This window comes from Equus caballus, chromosome 13, assembly GCF_041296265.1.
Source record: "Equus caballus isolate H_3958 breed thoroughbred chromosome 13, TB-T2T, whole genome shotgun sequence".
Taxonomy (NCBI): domain Eukaryota; kingdom Metazoa; phylum Chordata; class Mammalia; order Perissodactyla; family Equidae; genus Equus; species Equus caballus.
In genome coordinates, this window is record NC_091696.1 from 6,512,992 (window position 1) to 6,532,475 (window position 19,484).

Below are 19,484 nucleotides of genomic sequence, written 5' to 3' on the forward strand. Positions count from 1 at the left end.
AAATCATATCTTTGCCGAAGTCTAAGGATGAGTAGGAGTTAGGCATCAAGGGGAGGGAGGGCATGCGGGAACGGAAGGTGGAAGTGGGGAGGACCAGCTAAGTGTGTGCTTGGTGGCAAGTAGCAGCACCCAAGCCAACAATGGCGCAAACAAGAGACATTCAATGATCTCACACACCAACCCCTGCAGTCACAGGTGGTTTCAGAATCAGTGCCATGGGAAGCATGCAGGTCTTCCCTTTCCACTCTGCTTTACCCTTGGGTCTGTCAAGACAGTTGCCCCAGCTCTAACCGTCGTATCTTCCCACAACCACGTTCAAGATAGGAAAAGCATAAAGACTTCCTCACCATCCTTGTTATCAAGGAGCAAAAAGCTCCCCAGAGACTTCCTCTTGAGTCATTGGCAGAAATGGGTCACACGCCCATCCCTAAACGGACCAGCAGCAATGGTAATGGGGTTGCCACATAAGATATGGACCAATTGTGGTTCATTCCCTGGACTGGCGAAGGGCCCAGCCTCCCCGAGAGCCACCTCAACAAAAGTGGGAATCCAAGGGGGGAAAGGGGAAATGTGGATAGCTAGAGTGTCTGCCACACAGAGGACATGGTGAGAGATGAAGGTGACAGAGCACGAGAGATCTTGGTGACATTATGGAGTATGGATTTTATTCGGAGGGCAAGGGAGGTTTGTCATGATTTGATTCAGGTTATGCATTTTTGGCAGGAATACCACATAAGCAAAGTTGTGTCCCATCCACTGCATCACACCAGAAGACATATGATGTCAATGTGTGCCACTGTGTTGTTAACTTTGATCACTTGATTAAGGCGGTGTCCACCCCAACTAAGAATATTCTATAAAATAATTGGTGTGGGCTCTTAAAGACTGTCAGTGCTGTGAAAGGCAATGAGAAAAAAGGGCTGAGGAACTACTTCAGATTAGACTAAAGAAACATGACAACCAGCTGCAACAAATGATCTTGGGTTGGCTTTGGGATCAAGGAAAAAAATTGCTAGAAAGGATATTATTGGAATAACTTGAAATCTGAAGACGAACTTATACATTATGTTATATAATTAAGTCTGTAATTAACTTATATTATTATTATAGTAAATAATATTGAATTACTGTCAAATGTCCTGAATTTGATCATTGTATTATAGTTATGTAAGAGAAGGTCCTTGTTCTTCAGAGGTGCACCCTGAAGTATTTAGGGATGAAGAGTGATGATGTCTGTGACTTACAAATGGTTCAACAAATAATAATGATAATAACCATTTTTATTATTACTTATATATATATAAAGAGATAAAGCAAACGTGACAAAATGTTAACAGCTGGTGAATCGAAGTAAATAGGGATATCGATATGCCATATACTATTCTTGTAACTTTTCTGTAGGTTTGCAAGTTTTACTGTGGGAAAAAAAAAGAAATACATAGGTGATAGATTTGATATGACTTGGCAACTGCCTGCGTGTCAGTAATCAGTGTATGGTAGAAGATGACAAAGTGAGAGGTAGAGAGGACAGTAGAATCTCATGAGAGGAAGGGAAGAGAAATAACAGGTTGTAGGTATTGAATCGGAGCGGGAGCCGATGAGAAACCAGGTGGAGAAGCTCAGTAGTAGTCAGAACAATCAGGGGTCAGGAACGAAGTGAGACACACCTCTGAGGGTCGGCGACCTGTGGGTGCTAACTGAAGCCAAGAGCTTGGGAGATCACTTAGGGAGTGTGTGCAGACGGAGGCAGACACTTGGGTTCATCACCATCTAAGCGTCAGGCCCAGAAGCAGGATTCAAACAAGGACAGTTACGCCCACGAGCAAACCAGCTATTTCATTCGGTGTTCTTACAAAAATAATCATTAGACTTGCAATTTTCTACCACTTTAAATTTGTTCCTGGAGAGACACTGTTTTTGTGGGTCAACTTCTCTCCAGGAGTGGAATTACTCAGCTTTTGCCGACATCTTCGCAAAATCAGAGGTATGCTATGTGCTGCAGTTACAACCATAGTCATCACGGGCTAATCCATTCCTGAAAATAATTCTAAGATCAAAGGAGCCTATATCACATTCTTTTAAACGAGAAAATAAGAATGCACTCACCGCCTGTCCAAAAACTCCCAACCAATTTCTCTAAATATCGCTCAAACCCTCTTTAAACACCTAAAAATAATTCTCCAAACACTTCTGCATAAGATAAACATTTTAAACACCAGTTACCCAATTATTTAACACTTGAACTCCACCGTGATTGCTTCTGCGAGGAGTACACAACAATATACGCTCTATTGGATGAGAATTAAGTATTCCCTTTAACTTGCAACAAACATGTACTACAGAGCAAATAAACAACGTAATAATGTGTTAACGATATGTAATTAAGGCAATAGGATTTCACAAAATAAAATGACTTTTTTAAATGGTTACTTAACAAATGATTCTGGTAATGGAGAAATAGGGCAACAGAAAACTCTCTAATGACAATTAGAAAGGTGGACAAAATATACAAAACATCTACTCAAAGATAAGAGAGAGGTGATAAGGTAGTAAATAGCAGGTCAATATCCAAGAGGAAAGAGAACATCAGAGAGTGAGCCCAGCATTTTAGGACTGCTTTACCCCAAGGGCTATTTGCTGATTCCAGAACAGATGGCTGAGAGCCTGAGAAGTACTTTGAACAGCCTATCATGACCACAGAGACAAAAGCTGGAATCCAGGGCCCTCCAAGGATGAGAGTTCTGGCAAATGTCTCTTGTACTCGTCAGAGTTCTCCAGAGAAATGGAACCAATAGGAGAGAGAGAGAGAGACAGATAGACAGACACGCAGATAGAGATATACAGGTAGGCAGATAGATATAAAGAGACTTTATTATAAAGAATTGGCTCACATGATTATGGAGGCTAGTGAGAAAAACTCTGCAGAGCTGACGTCCCAGTTTGACTCTGGAGGCCAGAAGCTGCTGTGGAACCAGAAAGAGCCAATGTTCCAGTTCAAAGGCTGTCAGGCAGATAGAATTCTCTTACTTGGGGGAGGTCAGCCTTTTGTTCTATTCAAGTCTTCAACTGACTGGATAAGGCCCACCAAAATTACGGAGGGCAATCTGTTTTATTCATTCTACTGATTTACATGTCAATCTCCATAGCAAAATGTATTTACTATAGAGTTAAAATGCATGACAAGAACAGAATATAACTGTGAAGAAGGCTAATAATGGAGTTAAGCTTTTCTAAGACCTTTGCAGTATCCAGGAAGAGAAAGTACTAATCAGTGGTGTGCTGGTAAATGTTTAACAACCAACTCTCCACAGGACAAAAGCCCTGATCTGCATCCTTTGCTACTTTCTATGCTGGCTGATCTCAAGCTACCAACAAGAGGTTACTGAACATGGAGTTGGGAAGAGATGGGCACAACTGGCTCTCCTGAGCCGGTGTGAGCCAGCTCCAGCACACCTCTGAATCAGTCCTTGAAAATGGAATAATAAAAAATAATCAACGCAAAAAAAGGCAGGAAAGAAGAGAAAAAGAAACAGAATAGCCAGGAGAAAAATCAAGCATATAAAAAGATGGTAGAGTTAAACTCAAATATATCATTAATTACTTAAAACGTAAGTGGACTGGATATTTCAGTCAAGAGATAAATACGCTATAAAAATAAAATGCAGCTATATGTTAAGGGCAACACATCTAAAAACATAAGGTAACAGAAAAGCTGAAAGCAAAAAGAGAGAAAAAGATACACTACGCAAACACTAATGAAAAGAAGGCTAGTATAGCTACATTAATATCAGAGACGTACATGTTAAGACAAAAAGCACTGTTAGAAAGGAACAATTCATAATGAAAAAACATTCATCAGAAGATGAATTTTATAACACAGAGACACCTATGATATAGCCTCAAAGTACAGTTTTAAAAATGACAGAATTAGGGGCCGGCCCGGTGGTGCAGCAGTTAAGTTCACACGTTCTACTTCGGCAACCTGGGGTTCGCTGGTTTGGATCCCGCGTGCAGACACGGCACCGCTTGGCAAGCCATGCTGTGGTAGGCATCCCACATATAAAGTAGAGGAAGATGGACACAGATGTTAGCTCAGAGCCAGTCTTCCTCAGCAAAAAAAAAAAAAAAAAAAAAAAGAGGAGGATTGGCAGATGTTAGCTCAGGGCTAATCTTCCTCAAAAAAAAAAAAAAGAAGAAAAGAAAAAAATGACAGAATTAAGGGCTGGCCCCGTGGCCAAGCAAAGCTCGTGAGTTCCACTTTGGCGGCCCAGGGTTTTGCTGGTTTGGATCCTGGGCACGGACCTAGCCCCACTCATCAGGCCATGCTGAGGTGGCGTCCCATATAGCACCGCTAGAAGGATCTACAACTAGAATCGACAACTATGTACTGGGGGGCTTTGGAGAGAAGAAGAAGAAAAAAAAAGATTGGCAACAGTTGTTAGCTCAGGGGCCAATCTTTGGGAAAAAAAAAAGACAGAATTAGAGAGGAAACAGATAAATCCAGAATCATTTGGGAGACATTAACACACCTTTCTTAGTAACTGAAAGAATAAGAAGCAAAAACAAACGAGTAATGAAGCTGGAAATTATGCAATTGAGGTAGAAATCACTAACAAAAATATAACTTAAAACTCCCATGTTTAGAAACTAAGAAATGCCAAATCTATACAAAATCTTCCAGAAAACTGAAGAGAAAGAAATAATTCTGAACCCATTTTATGAGGCCAGAATTCCTGAGACCAAAACTAGAAATTACAAGAAAAGCAAACTACAAAACAACATCCTTCATAAGCAAAGATTTTAAATTAAATTTTAAATTGTTAAATTCTTAAGAAAATTTTAGCAACTGAATACAATAACGTATAAAAAGAATAATATATCAAGACGAAGTAGGACTTCTCCCAGCAACGCAAGTTTAGGTTAAGGGCAACACATCAAAAACATAAGGTCTAAAATCAATGAAAAACTATAAAACTTCTAGAAAAAACGAGGAGAAAATCAATATAACCTAGGATTAGGCAAAGATTTCTTAGCCATGACATCTGATAAACAGACTTCCTCAAAATTAAAAACTTCCGCTCTTTGAAAGACATCAAGAGAATGAATGAAGAGAAGCCACAGACTGGGGAAAAACAACTGGGAAATAGTAAATTATGACAATCAACTTGGTACAATATGTTTGAATAATAATTGCCACAATTTATTGAGTGCTTTTAATGTGTCAAGAACTGTCAAGCACTTTATGTACATTGTCTATTTTAATCCTTAGAACAACCCTAAGAGGTGGGAACCATTACCCTCATTTGACAATGAACTTAGAGTGGCTGGCCCGGTGGCACAGCGGTTAAGTTCGCACCTTCCGCTTTGGCAGCCCGCGGTTCACCAGTTCGGATCCCAGGTGCAGACATGGCACCGATTGGCAAGCCATGTTGTGGTAGGCATCCCACATATAAAGTAGAGGAAGATGGGCACCTACGTGAGCTCTGAGCCAGTCTTCCTCAGCAAAAAAGAGGAGGATTGGCGGCAAACGTTAGCTCAGGGCTAATCTTCCTCAAAGCAAAACAAATAGACCATAAACTTAGAGAAGTTGATTGACTTGCCCAAAGTCATAATAGCTGGTAAGCTGCAGAGTCAGTTCTATTTATTTCCAAAGTCAATGAACTCTCTTAAGCACTCCATCATACTACCTTTTTATTAAAATAATCTAAGATTGCATAACAACACGGAAAAAGTGTTAGAAACAAAATGCGTATGAAGTGGCGCTGCCTCCAGCAGATTTACAGACCAATGGCCTGCAGATTTATCAAATCAGAAAAACAATACTTGGTATTCATAAGTACGCTTATGTGCTTGCCTTGTAAGGATGGTATTTGTGACAGCATGCTATTTATATACCATCTGGACTACTTTATGCCCTTAGACACCCTATAAACTGGTCCCATCCCTGCGCTGTGGAAATGAACCGGGTGAGCAGCCTACAGTGGAAAAATCCACTTGCATTTTTCAATCCCTCTGCACTGAATTGTAGAAGATCCTTTCTACAGGAAACTTTCCCTCCTTGGCACGATACCCAGCAAATATGACAATATCTAAAGCCTAAGGATTAACACAGAGTATGCATTTATGTTTTTACCCTTTTGCTTATGCATAGTTTTTACAGGCACTGATTCAATAATATTTCCAACAGTCTCTGTGGTGAGTAGGTGGCAGGCACTGACCCACGTAAGACAGAAATGGAAGCAGATTGGCATTCAGTGTTCACTGTGGTTCAGCTGGTGGCACAAGTAAGAACCAATCTTCTTACTCTCCAAACCCACATTCCAGATACTAAACCAAAGCTCTCTTGAGCAGAAGGAAATCCTTAGGGCTTTGCAAACACATAATCTTTTGGATCTATAATTGGTGATAGTCCTGATGTGTCTATACAAGCCCCTCCCCCCCCATTCCCAACTGGTGGTAATCTCTGTGTTCTTTGAAATCCTAGACTGTTTATTTCATTCATTCATAGTTTCATTCAACAAACACTAACCAGGACCTTGCAGGTTCGAGGCACTGTGCATTTCCTTCTATTTAAAACTATCTGTGAACTGATCTTAACCCATTTTAAGTTCCTTGAGGACAGAGAGATATTAATCAACTCTTGAGCACGTTGCAGGAAATGCTTAACACAAGACTTGGCACTTGGTGTGTACTCAGTAAACATTTAATCGCATGAAGCTTGACCAAATTCCAATTCAATCCTATTCCAGTTCCAATTTAGTCAACAAAGCAGACAAAACCATCACGTGGCAGTGTCCAACTCCTCACTTCTTCCCATTTCCCATTTCTCAGTACCACCTTCCTTGAAACTAATTTTTTAACAGGGAGAGTCCTCATTTTGGATATTAAATCAGTGTCATTACACAAGTCTAAAAACTAAAAATAACTCACCCTCCTTAGAACCCAACGGCTCTTATACCCAGGCATGATGGGATAATGCGAAATGCTCTGGACTAGGCATCAGGACAGTGGCTCTGGACTGCCGCTGACCTGTGTCAAAACTTTCATGAAATCTCAGAATCCTCTGGTCCTGTTTCCCCAGTTATAGAATAAGATGGTTTCCACCCAAAGAGCCCCTTCAGCAGTAAAATTCTACCATCTGGGATGACTCATAAAGTATGAAATGAAATGCATCAAATGATAAGCCTTGCTTAGGCTAAAATGCAAAACACGAACTCAAAAGATAGAACCAGAGATTAATATTAAAGGGCTTATTGATACTCTTCTGGGGCTAAGTTATTTCTCCCCTTGTCATCTATCATAAAACATCCGGTATTATTCATTTGTATGTGTTATTCTCATCTACCCAGATTACAAACTCCTTCGAAGAAGGAACTGCACTGTCCTTTGTAAAGAGGTGGAATCTAAATAAAACACTGTTGGCATGTAGACTCTGGGTACCAACTCCACATACTTCCGGGTTGGCTCATGTAACTTGCAGACACACGAGGAATCCTTGCTTCCATGCGATGCTGTCCTTCCTTTTCCAAGACTTTGTCTCCGGGAGGAGGCAGTTAATCTACAATGATCTTTCCGCCGTCTCAATCTCTCCTCTATCTCCCTGGGACCCAAGACTTAGTAGCCACGGGACACAGTGACACCAATTACTTCCCGGGCACGCGTGCTCCACGAACAGCTGGATGAACTAGCCCCAGAGAACACAGTGTGGCTCGGTGACATCGGGAATTTGACGGGTTCACTAAGCATTGGGGTCAAACTTGCAAAGCACCCCAGGGAACCACACAGTTCCATCCGCAGTGGCCGCAAGGGCAGGGGTGCTGCTCCAGAATTCCTACAGGTTCAAGGGCGGCGGGTGTGGCCGGAAGTGGGATTCAGAGCATCTCTAGAAGCCACATGGGCACAGCAAGCTCTGTCTGCACGTGTTTGGGGGGAGTTGCTAGATTCCCCCAATTCCTCTGTCCTGTGGCGCCATCTTGGGAGCAGGGTACAAGTGATCTGACCGAGGAAAGGTCGAGAAGGTTCCTCGGAGAGGGCTTTCCACAGAGGGGGACTGCCTCTGACGGGGGCACTCTGCGGGGAGAAGCACGCAGTCGTTCGTCGGCTCCATGTGGCTCGAAAGGCCCCAATTCTCAGTCATTCATTTCCTGACAACAGCACTCGTGAAAGCGCCAAGGCTCCACACTTCCGGCCGCGAGTCTGAGGAGCTCTTTCGAGGAACGGAGTAAGACGTCCACGCCCTCTCGTCACCATTCTCCAGCCGTTGTGTGACGCCGCTTCAGGCACTCCACGACCCGACCCTCCCCACGCCAGCCCCCGCCCGGGACCCGGGCCGCGCGCCCGAGCTGTGCGCGTGCGCAGACCGCCCGCGCGGCCACGCTGCGCAGGCGCCCTGGCCATTTCCGGGATCTGTCAGCCGCTCCCTCTGGGCCTCGGTCCTCCGCCCGCGCCCGCCGGAGCCTGTTCGCGTCGACTGACCAGAGTCCGCGAATTCTCCGCTCCGAGCCCGTCCGGACTGCCCCGACCCCAGGTAAGGGGCAGCTGGGGCGAGCTTCTGGCTCTGTCGGCGTCTGCGGCCCCGGACTGGCCCCCGCGGGGGCGGGGAGGCGGGGGCGTAGGCCGCGGGGCTCGAGGCCGAGGGGCGGGCCGGGTCTCCCTGCCCGGCCTCCTGAGGGGGCGGGGATGCCTGTTCTCCGTGGGGCCCGCCGAACCCCTGGGATCCCCTTGAGAGATCGCATCTCCCAAGATCTGCGAGCTCCAAGCCTCCTTCACTGCCAGAACTAACGAATCCTCCTGCGCTTCCATTGCCCTGTTTGCACCTCTTGTGGGCGTTCATCACAATTTGTGGAATTGTGGTGAATGGGAGCCCCTCCCCCGATCGAGCGTCACGAGGGCCCGTTCATTTCTCTCTTTAGCATCTAGAATAGGTCCCTGCACGCAGTCGTCGCGCGTGGGATGTCTAGGGCAGCCCTCAAGCCTTCAGCTGCTGGGGGACCCTCCCGAACTCGAGAAAAACCCTTCCCGGAGTTCTTTAAGATTCCCCCGCTCCGAGGCCTCCTTCCCTTGAGCTAGAATGGCACATCCTCGCTCCTCCTCGCTCCTTGTCTGTATGGAACCTCTTAGATGGCACTTGCGCGTTCCCACCCTCCCGTGGGACTGCCCCACTACAGTCCCGGCACCGCCACTCGGTTGGGGGACCCTGGGAAGATTGCTTTTCCGAGTCCCTGCTTCCTCATCTAAAGAAAGAAGATTTTTAGGGCTTTTCTGAGGATCAAGTGAGTTTGTTTGCATAAATTGCTTAGAAGAGTTCCTGGCCGGGAGAAGGTGCTCAATCAGTGTTAGCTATTATTACTGCTTCTGAGCATCCTACATCTATTCTCTCTTCCCTTCCTCTCCTACACCCCTTCCCCCAGACTTCGAGGACCAGAAAAGTGTCAGATTTATTTGAGTTTCTGGCTCCCACCCGGTACTTACTGTACACTGCTTAGATCTTTGATTATAAAGCCATCTGTTCTCATACTGCAGTTTTGGAACCTGAAGGAAAGGCTAACCTACTTTTTTCTACCTCGACTCGTTGCCTAAATGACCTGAATTATCCTACTTCTGACCTCATTTGTCAGTTTTATCTGCCCTTTTGTTTTGACCTAGGCCCTGGGTTCTTCGAGTATCTTAAAAAAAAGAAAAGAAAAACAAAGGACAATCCAACAGTCAGGAAGGTGTTTTTGCCCTGTGGCTGCTTCCTACCAAGGTGACTCTGTTGACATCACCATTAAAGGAAGGGATCATCTTGGAAAATGAAAACTCCTGCTTGGAGGGAGAGTGGCAGGATTTTGATCTAGTTAGCTAATCCTAGGCTGAGACAAATTCTGCATAAAGAAGTTTAAGATGGTCTGCTGGTGAGGCTGGCGCCTGGAGTTGGAATCTGTCTCTGGACGTGGTGGAGGGTGTGGTGACCTTGTTGGAGCACCTGGTACTGGTTGTGTAATGAGAGCAATTAGAAACTGGGTGAATCACAGTCTTGAAAACCGACCCTGAGCAGGGAACTGGAATTCCCACTGTACAAATACCTGCCAGCACCAGGGCCAAGAATTTAAAGCATATGTAGATGTTTCCATGTTCGGAGGATACCAACTGGTGTGTGCTTCTGGGGATAGTTCAGAAGCCTTGGGTCAAAGGAAGAAAGAGCACTAACTTACAGAGCATCTGTTTGGGGCTAGGCTTTGTGCTACATGCTTTCACTGTTATCTCATTTAATCCTCCCGCCAACAGCCTCGGGATGTCAGTGGTAGGTCCGTTTTACAGATGAAAAAATGAGATTTAGAGAGATTGAGTGACCTGCCGAGAGTCTCATAGGTAGTATGTGTCCAAGTCAGGTTTCATACCCAGGTCCCCCTGGCTTCAGAGCCCACAGCTCGCCAAACATCAGAATGACTGTACTCAAAGTGACAGGTAAAGAAAGGAGTTGGGGGCGGGCGTCTTCCTGGGATCATACTGTGCTATAAATCGTTCTCTCTGTCAGTGCTGGACAATAAAAGTTCATCAATAGAAGCTTGTTAAATTTAACGTCACCACCTTTTTGTCTGTCTGTTTTTGTCTTCTCTACCCCTCATTAAGACAGAGGTTTTCAGATTTCACTTAAATATTAGTCACAGCTTAGAACTTATAATTATCACCCTCCATGACAGAAGACATCTTTTCTTGGTGCAGGATTTAAGCTGCTATTATACTTCTGCTTTCACTGAGTTTGATGAATACATGCTGTGTTTACTGGGTGCCTTATAAATTTGACGAACCTGAGTGTTGTTTTGGCCCACAGACTCAAAATAGCCACATGATTATAGAACAAGTATAGGTCTGAGTCTTTGTCCAAATATGGAACTTGAATGACATAACGAAATTAGAAAGGCAATTTTAGAAGTAATTATGCCGTTGTGTAAATATTTACCTCTTTTGAAGGCTTTGCTGCATTGCTTATAAAACTGAGCTGAAAATGCGAAAGCCTTTGTCCGCAGCTCATGAAATGTGTGCTTTGATGGCATGTAGATATTCACATTACATTATTAATTTGCAGGCCAATTTTGTTTCACTTTGCAAAGGAGCCTATAAAATGTGTCTTTCGAACTAAATTGTTTTTAATTAAGGAGATATCTGTGACACATGTTATATTGAGTAACTATGAGTAAAACCTGTTGTAGGAGGTAAGCATCTGAAATCAGAGATAAAGAGGATTATGCAGTGAGCATCTGGAAGTTCCTTTTTTTTCTGAGGAATATTAGCCCTAAGCTAACATCTGCTGCCAGTCCTCCTCTTTTTACTGAGGAAGACTGGCCCTGAGATAACATCTGTGCCCATCTTCCTCTACTTTATATGTGGGACACCTGCCACAGCATGGCTTGACAGGCGGTGCATAGATGCACATCCGGGATCCGAACCAGGGAACCCCGGGCCACTGAAGCAGAACGTGTGAACTTAACTGCTGGGCCACCAGGCCGGCCCCCTGGAAGTTTATTTTTTAAAAAACAAATTAAGCAGTCTCATTTAAATTCCTGTAAAACATTTTTTAAATTTCCAATTAGAGGTCTTTATTTTTGAGTTGCAATTTGCGTTCTGGAACATGTAAAAGTAAAAAATTAATGACGTAAGTATCTTCACTCTTAGAATAGAATGTGAAACACTGACATTTCTCTGCTAGTTGCAGATATCAGATGTTTTATTTAAGGGTGCACTTATCTCTTTTGACCTTTGGGTTCCTTTACAACAATTAGCAGAGACGTTTCTTTTGCTTTCCGTTGAGATTGATTTCTGCTTTGTCTGCTGAACTGGTTCACAACTTTCTGGTGGCCCTTCCATTCGTTTCCTGCTTGCATCAGGATTCCTGTCTCACGTTTCAGTCTCCACCCTAGGTTAATGTGACTTGTACTTAAGTGTATTGAAATTTCAGAGTGTTGGTAGAGCCCCTCTTAGAAATGGTAAAAGGGGGGGCGGAGGAGCAGGGGAGGCTGGCTGCTTTTTTGAAAAAATGTCTCCTATTTCAGGTAGTGATTGCTTCTTCAATGGATCTAGGTTTGGCTGAGATAGAGAATTTTATATGATTTTTAATTTAATGATGTTTCACAGATTCCTGCTTTTCATTTAGTTACGATACAAAGTTTAAAGAGTGATACAACAAACATCTGCATATTCTGCCTAGATGCACCAGTTGTTAACATTTTGCCACGTTTACTATCTGCTTGTTCCAAAAGATTGAAAATAAGTTACAGAAGACATGATGACACTTCACCCCTAAACACTTCATCATATTTATGTCCTAAGTGCTAGGACATTCTCCTACCTAACAGCAAACAACTGCCATAGTTAAGAAATTGAAAATAATTCCTTACTGTCATGTAGTAGGTAGTCCAAATTTAACTTTTACCTATTGTACACAGTACATCTTTTATGGCTATTTTAAAAATGTCGATTCCAATCAAGCTTCATTGATCAGATTTGGTTTTCATAGCTCTTTCGATCTAGAACAGTCCCCCCAGCTCCATTTGCCTTTTTTGAATAGTCTAGGCCAATTGTTGTATAGAATGGGACACATTCTGGTTTTAACTAGTTTATTTCCCCTTGTGTTATTTAACTAATTCCACCCTTTATTTCCTGTAAACTGGAAATTAGGTCTGGATGTTGATTAGATTTAGAGTAAATACGTTTGGCATAAATACTTCGTAGGTAGCTTGGCCATCTTACCAGGTTTCTCCCGGGTAGTCTTATGACCTATTGTCACAGCGTGATTATTAATAGCGCCCCTTTTTGTTCTCTTAAAAGTGTTCTGGTCTGGAGGATTAATCATGTGCTCACTATTTATAAGTGATCACGTGCACTTCGTGTTGCTTCCCCTCAGAGGCCCATCAGATTAGATTGTTCCACTATTTATAATACTGAGTTCGATCACTTGGTTGAGGTGGAGACGTAGTTTTTTATTGGAAAGGCACGTTTTTCCCATTGTAATTAGTACGTAATCTGTGGGATGATAATTTGAGGCTGTGTGAATATCCTCTACCCCAACAATCTTTAACCCATCGTTTTAGTGTCCCTTGATGAGCCTTGACAGAATAAATTATACCTTGGTGGTTACAATGATAGTTGTATTTAAATGATTAAGTTTTTAACATTGAAATTGATTCTTTTTTAATGGGACAATAATGTTTTTGTTTATCCCCAAACATTTCAGGATTCCTCAGACAACTTAAATAGTGGTTGCTTGCCATTTTAAATGCTTTTTTCTGTTGCTCCTTGCAGCTTTCTGTCCTTTGAAAACACTAAGAATAATGTCCCTGCATCAGTTTTTACTAGAGCCGATCACCTGTCATGCCTGGAACAGGGATCGTACCCGTAAGTACACTGTTAACTTTGCTCCTTTATTTTGGTACCTTGGATACTTTGAGATTTAGGGACCTTTAGGGATCGCGCATTTCAGTGTCACATGTGAAAAAGACATAGACTTAGAAGGGAACTCAGTCAGTCCTTTGGTTTACAGCTAGACAAACTGAGGCCTCGATCACTGGAAGGACTTTCCACTGGTTACACCAAGATGATGTCAGAGCCAGTTGCTAACACCCAAGGCTTCTGGCACTCTGTCCACGTCTTTTTCCACACTACCTCTTGGAGGACAGTTTGTATCAGAGAGATCTGTCATTGTCCTAAGAACCCAGTGTCTGGGGTGGTTTCACAATAACATCACACTCATCCAGCACTTACTAAGAATGCTAGGACCTAGAAATAACCTGTTGACAGAGACATATGGTTTACTCCGGAGGTACCGAGAGCAGTATGAACTAGTAATTTTTTTTTTTTTAAGACTGGCACTTGAGCTAACAACTGTTGCCAATCTTTTTTTTTTCTTCTTCTTTCTTCTTCTCCCAAAGCTCCCAGGTACGTAGTTGTATATTGTAATTGTCAGTGCCTCTGGCTGTGCTAGGTGGGACGCCGCCTCAGCATGGCCTGATGAGCAGTGCGATGTCCACGCCCAGGATCTGAGCCGGTGAAACCCTGGGCCGCTGAAGCGGAGTGCACGAACTTAACTACTCGGCCACGGGGCGGCCCCTGAACTAGTATTTACTATGTTATTTATAATAAGCTTAAGTTTCTAGTTTTCCAGCTCCAGCAAACTAGAAAGGGGTGGAGAAGACTCTCAGAAATAGGCACAAGGGGGCTGGCCCCATGGCCCAGTGGGTAAGTTCCTGCGCTCCGCTGCGGCAGCCCAGGGTTTCACCAGTTTGAATCCTGGGCACCAACATGACACCACTCGTCAGGCCACATTGAGGCGGCATCCCACATGCCACAACTAGAAGGACCCACAACTGAAAATACACAACTATGTACTGGGGGGCTTTGGGAGAAAAAGGAAAAAATGAAATCTTTAAAAAAGAAAAATAGGTACAGTACAGCAAGCAAAACGTCAGATAATATGACAAGGAGGAAGCAAAAAATCTAAAAACAGAGACAGAAGTGTAGTATCATGCCCATGCGTTATTTTAAAAAGTTAAATTATATTCATTATCTTTTTTTAAATAACAGCTGTATTGAGATATAATTCACATAACGTAAAATTCACCTTTTTAAATTATACAAGTCAGTGGTGGTTAGAATGTTCAGTTATGCAACAATCACCACTATGTAGTTTGAATATTTTCGTTACTCAAAAGGAACCCTCTATACTCATTAGTAGTCACTCCCAATTTTCCTCAAAACTTCCAGTCCTGGGCAGCTACTAATCTACTTTCTATCTCCATGGATTTGCTTATTCTGGACATTTTGTCTAAATGGAATCATACGCTACCTATGAGGCTTTTTGCTTCTGGCCTCTTTCACTGAGCATGTTTTAGGGTTCATCCATATTGTAACATGTGTTAGTACTTTATCCCTTTTTATGGTTGAATAATATTGTGTAGACACACCACATTTTGTTTATTCATCAGATAGTGGACATTTGGGTTGTTTCCACTTTATGGCTATTGTGCATAATGCTGCTATGAACATTCACATATAAGTTTTTATGTGGACATATGTTTTTGATTCTCTTGAGTACATAGGTAGGAGTTGAATTGCTGGGTCATATGGTAACCGTGTTGAACATTTTGAGGAACTACCACACTGTTTTCCAAAGTGGCCACACCATTTTACATTCTCACCAGCAGTATGTGAGGGTTCTAGTACTTCTCCACATCCTTGTCAACACTTGTTATTGTCTGTCTGTTTAATAATAGCTCTATACCCACTATATCCTAGTGCGTATAAAGTAGTGTCTATTTTTAGTTTTGGTTTGTATTTCCCAGATGATTAATGATGTGGAAGATCTTTTCATGTGCTTATTGTCTATTTGTCTTCTTTGGAGAAATGTCTATTCAGATCCTTTGCCCATTTTTTAAATTGGGTTGTTTGTCTTTTTATTGTTGAGTTATAAGAGTTCTTTATATATTCTGGATACAAGTCACTTGTCAGATATATGATTTATAAAATCTTTTTCCATTCTGTGGGTTGTCTTTTCGTTTTCTTGATGGTGTCTTTTGAAGCACAACAGATTTTAATTTTGGAGAAGTTGAATTTTATCTTTTTTTTCTTTTTTTGCTTTATCTTTTCTTAGATAAAGAAACCATTGCCTAATTCAGGGTCACAAAGATGTATACCTATATTTCCTTAGAAGAGTCATACTTTTAGCTCTTATATTTAGGTCTTGGATCCATTGTGTTAATTTTGTATATGGTGTGAGGTAGGGGCCCAGCTTCATCCTTTTGCATGTGAATATCTGTTGTCCCAGTTTCATTTGTTGAATACTATTCTCTCCCTGTTGAATTATCTTGGCACCCTTGTCAATCAGTTGACTGTCAATGTGGAGTTTTATTGGACTTTCAATTCTATTCCATTGATCTTTATGTTTATCCTAGTGCCAGGACCACACTGTTGATTACTGTAGCTCTGTACGTTTTGAAATTGGGAGTGTGAGTTCCTACTTTGTAGTTCTTTCTCATGCTTGTTTTGGCTCTTCTGGGTCCTTTGCATTCCTATATGAATTTTAGGATCAACTTATTAATTTCTGCAAAGAAACCAGTAGGATTTTGATATGGATTGCTTTGAATCTGTAGATTCACTATCTTTTTTAAAGCAGTTCAGACATAATTCACTCATTTTTAAATAAATCTTTGGTATATAAACAGTACACTCCAGGTTATTGTTGGATGAAGTGAAGACCTATATATGAGCCCCTGTCTTGGGTATTTGAAAATACGTAACTTGGCAGGATAGTGAATCTAGAGCTTCTGTTTTGTGGTTGTCTCACAGAGTTTCGTAGCTGAGTTTCCTGTATCTTCTGTCTCCATTTTTCCATCTAACAATAGGTTTTTGGAGTATTTCCAGTTATTTTTAATAGAAATCCAGGGCTGGCCCCATGGCCGAATGGTTGGGTTTGTACGCTCCACTTCAGTGGCCCAGGGTTTTCCCAGTTCGGATCCTGGGCGCACACACGGCACTACTCATCAAACCATGCTGAGGCGGCATCCCACATGCCACAACCAGAAGGACCCACAACTAAAAATATACAGCTATATACTGGGGGGCTTTGGGGAGAAAAAGGAAAAATAAAATCTTAAAAAAAAAAGAAATCCAAGTTATCATTGTCCACATTTAAACTACTTGATAAACTCAATATATTGTCAGATTTTTTGTTATGCCACATATAATTTGAAATCTATAACATTTTCCAGGTTATAATTTGGGTTTAGCTCTTGAAATCCCTATATACATCTTAGAAATTTAGAGAAATATATAACTAGTTTCCAGAAAAGCACCTAAAGTCTTAGGATTTTAGCACTAGATAATTATCTAGTTCCACAGTTTCATCTGTAAAACAGATATAGCTTCCCTAAGGAGGGGAGAAAAGGTGATATATAATAGATGGGGGAACGTTAAATGACTGACCTAAAGTTTGGGTCATAGATCCCAATTTTAATTTTAAGAAATCACTGTTTTTTTAAAACTAGAAAAAAAAAATCAATATAAGTTCAAAAAAATCCATTATATATAGTTTTAATATTTCAGATTTGTCCAAGAGATTTCTCTTGAAAACAATTTTATTTTGTGATTTATATTGGTTTTGTTCTAAAGGAAAACTTAAATATAATTTATTAGCAAAATCAAGCTTTTTTAATAAACTAGTGGTTCCAACCTGAGTCCATGAAAGCTTAAATGCTATTTTCAGCGTTTCAGAAAGTCTAACAGAAATTAAATATTTATCGCTAATACTGTTGTACGGGTGAACTAAAATGTTGAATATCTTTGCTATGGGCTAAAATTGTGTCAGCTAAGTATAGTAACATTGTTATTTCTTGCTGGTTAGAATCTTTAAGTGACAGTTGTATATGTCTCTGATAAAATGAATTTTTAAATTTAGTTTTTCTACAAAACATTCAAAAATATGAAGTCCAGGGCCCGGCCCCGTGGCCGAGTGGTTAAGTTTGTGCACTCCGCTTCTGGGGCCCAGGATTTTGCCTGTTGGAATCCTGGGCACGGACGCGGGACTGCTTATCAAGCCACACTGAGGCGGCATCCCACGTGCCACAACTAGAAGGACCCACAACTAAAAAGACACAACTATGTACCAGGGGGCTTTGGGAGAAAAAGGAAAAATAAAATATTTTTTAAAAAATAACTAAATAATAAAAATATGGAGTCCAAATAGGTAAAAATAATGGAAGGAATTCTTCAGGGGTAGATATTGGGAATGCTTTTTTGGAAACAGCTTTCCTATTCCTTCCTTGAGTCTGTTTTTAAAATGCCAGCTGTAACATATCCCCTTTTTTGGTGACAGTTTCAAGTTCAGATGTTCACTGTTGACTTTCTCCTTCAGAGATTGCCCTTAGCCCTAATAATCACGAAGTGCACATCTATAAGAAGAACGGGAGCCAGTGGGTGAAAGCTCATGAACTCAAGGAGCACAACGGACACATCACAGGTAAGGGAAGACCACCGTGAGCTTCTGTTGTACTGACACATGTGCACTCTTCTGTTTAAACAAAGAGCTCGACACAGTAAGTCTGCCATAATGTTTAAAGTTGTGCAGCATTGGGCCGGCCCGGTGGCACAGCAGTTAAGTTCGCACGTTCTGCTTCTCGGCGGCCCAGGGTTCGCTGGTTCGGATCCTGGGTGCGGACATGGCACCGTTTCGCAAAAAGGCATGCTGTGGTAGGCGTCCCTTGTATATGGTGGAGGAAGATGGGCATGGATGTTAGCTCAGGGCTGGTCTTCCTCAGCAAAAAGAGGAGGATTGGCAGTAGTTAGCTCAGGGCTAATCTTCCTCAAAAACAAAAGTTGTGCAGCATTGACTGAGTTTTCTTTAGAAAATTTGAGGAAACGTCATAATAGTGATCTCAATTTGTAAGTGCTTCCTTTAGCCCCACTGGTGCACGGCACTCTGCTAGTGTCATGAAAAGCGCTGACCCTACTCTGAGGACTGAAGAGCTTAAATTAGGAGATGAGACGTGAAAGCGAAAACTAGACAGCGTGGCAGCTGTGTGAAAATGTAAGCCAGACTGCGTTCCCAGGTGCTGAGGGAACGCAGTGTCTTCCACAAGTTTCCTGCATGTTGTTTTTGGGGCAAGGAAGACATTCCAAAATACTGAAAAGAGCAAACGGTAATATAACGCACGTCAATATTCCCACCAAGCAGAATTAACTATCTTTACCTGTGCCGGAAAACTTAGGAAAGAAAGACTTACTAATAAGGAATATTATTCCAGATAATGGTAGAGTCCCCTCTTGCCACCAATCCCATTCCTCTCCTGCAGTCTGTAATTTGGTATGACATTGTCCCAATCCATTTTTAATACTTTTTCCTACCTGTCTATACATTCGTAAGCAATCTTTAGCACTACTGTATTGGCTAGTATTTTTAAATGTTAAGTAAATGGCATCGTATTGTGCATCTCTTGCAGCTTGCTTTGGCATTCTACGTTGTTTCTGCGCTCTATCTATGTTTGTGTATCTAGATCAAGTTTATTCCTTTTAACCGCTGTTTAGCATTTCAGACCTCATTTATTCACTCTTTCCTCCACTGAAGGGCATTTAGGTTGTTTCCAGTTTTTCCTTATTACATTCAAGTGCTAAGTCAAGCGTCCCTCTGCAGATCTCCTTGTTCACGTGTGAATGTTTGTCTGTGGCAGAGTTGTCACAGCACAGGGGTCTGTCCCTCTTCACCTTTGCGAGGCATCATCGGATTGCCTGTGTAAGAGTGCTTACTTTCCCACATCCCGTGCGTACTCGATATGGTCGCACTGTCTAATGAGTGAAAGTTGGTGTCTCTATAAGTTGCGTTTTCCTGATTAATAGGAAGGTTGAGTATATTTTCAGATGTTTATATGCCATCTGATTTCTTTTTTGTGACTTTACTGTTCATAACTCCTGACCATTTTTCTATTGAGTTTTTGTCTTTTTCTTGTTGACTTGTAGAA

General features: G+C 42.0%; 1 protein-coding gene across 1 annotated transcript in view; it reads left to right on the forward strand.

Annotated features, from left to right (window-relative positions):
* Positions 1-2,201: 2,201 nt before the first annotated feature.
* The window catches only part of ARPC1A (actin related protein 2/3 complex subunit 1A), a 34,126-nt gene continuing 16,843 nt past the window's right edge, over positions 2,202-19,484 (forward strand). Inside the window, exons 1-3 of the mRNA XM_001494582.7 lie at positions 2,202-8,527; positions 13,282-13,374; positions 17,885-17,989. Of these exons, the coding sequence (XP_001494632.1) occupies positions 13,311-13,374; positions 17,885-17,989 (169 nt within the window). The 5' untranslated portion in view covers positions 2,202-8,527; positions 13,282-13,310. The remainder of the gene's footprint in view (positions 8,528-13,281; positions 13,375-17,884; positions 17,990-19,484) is intronic.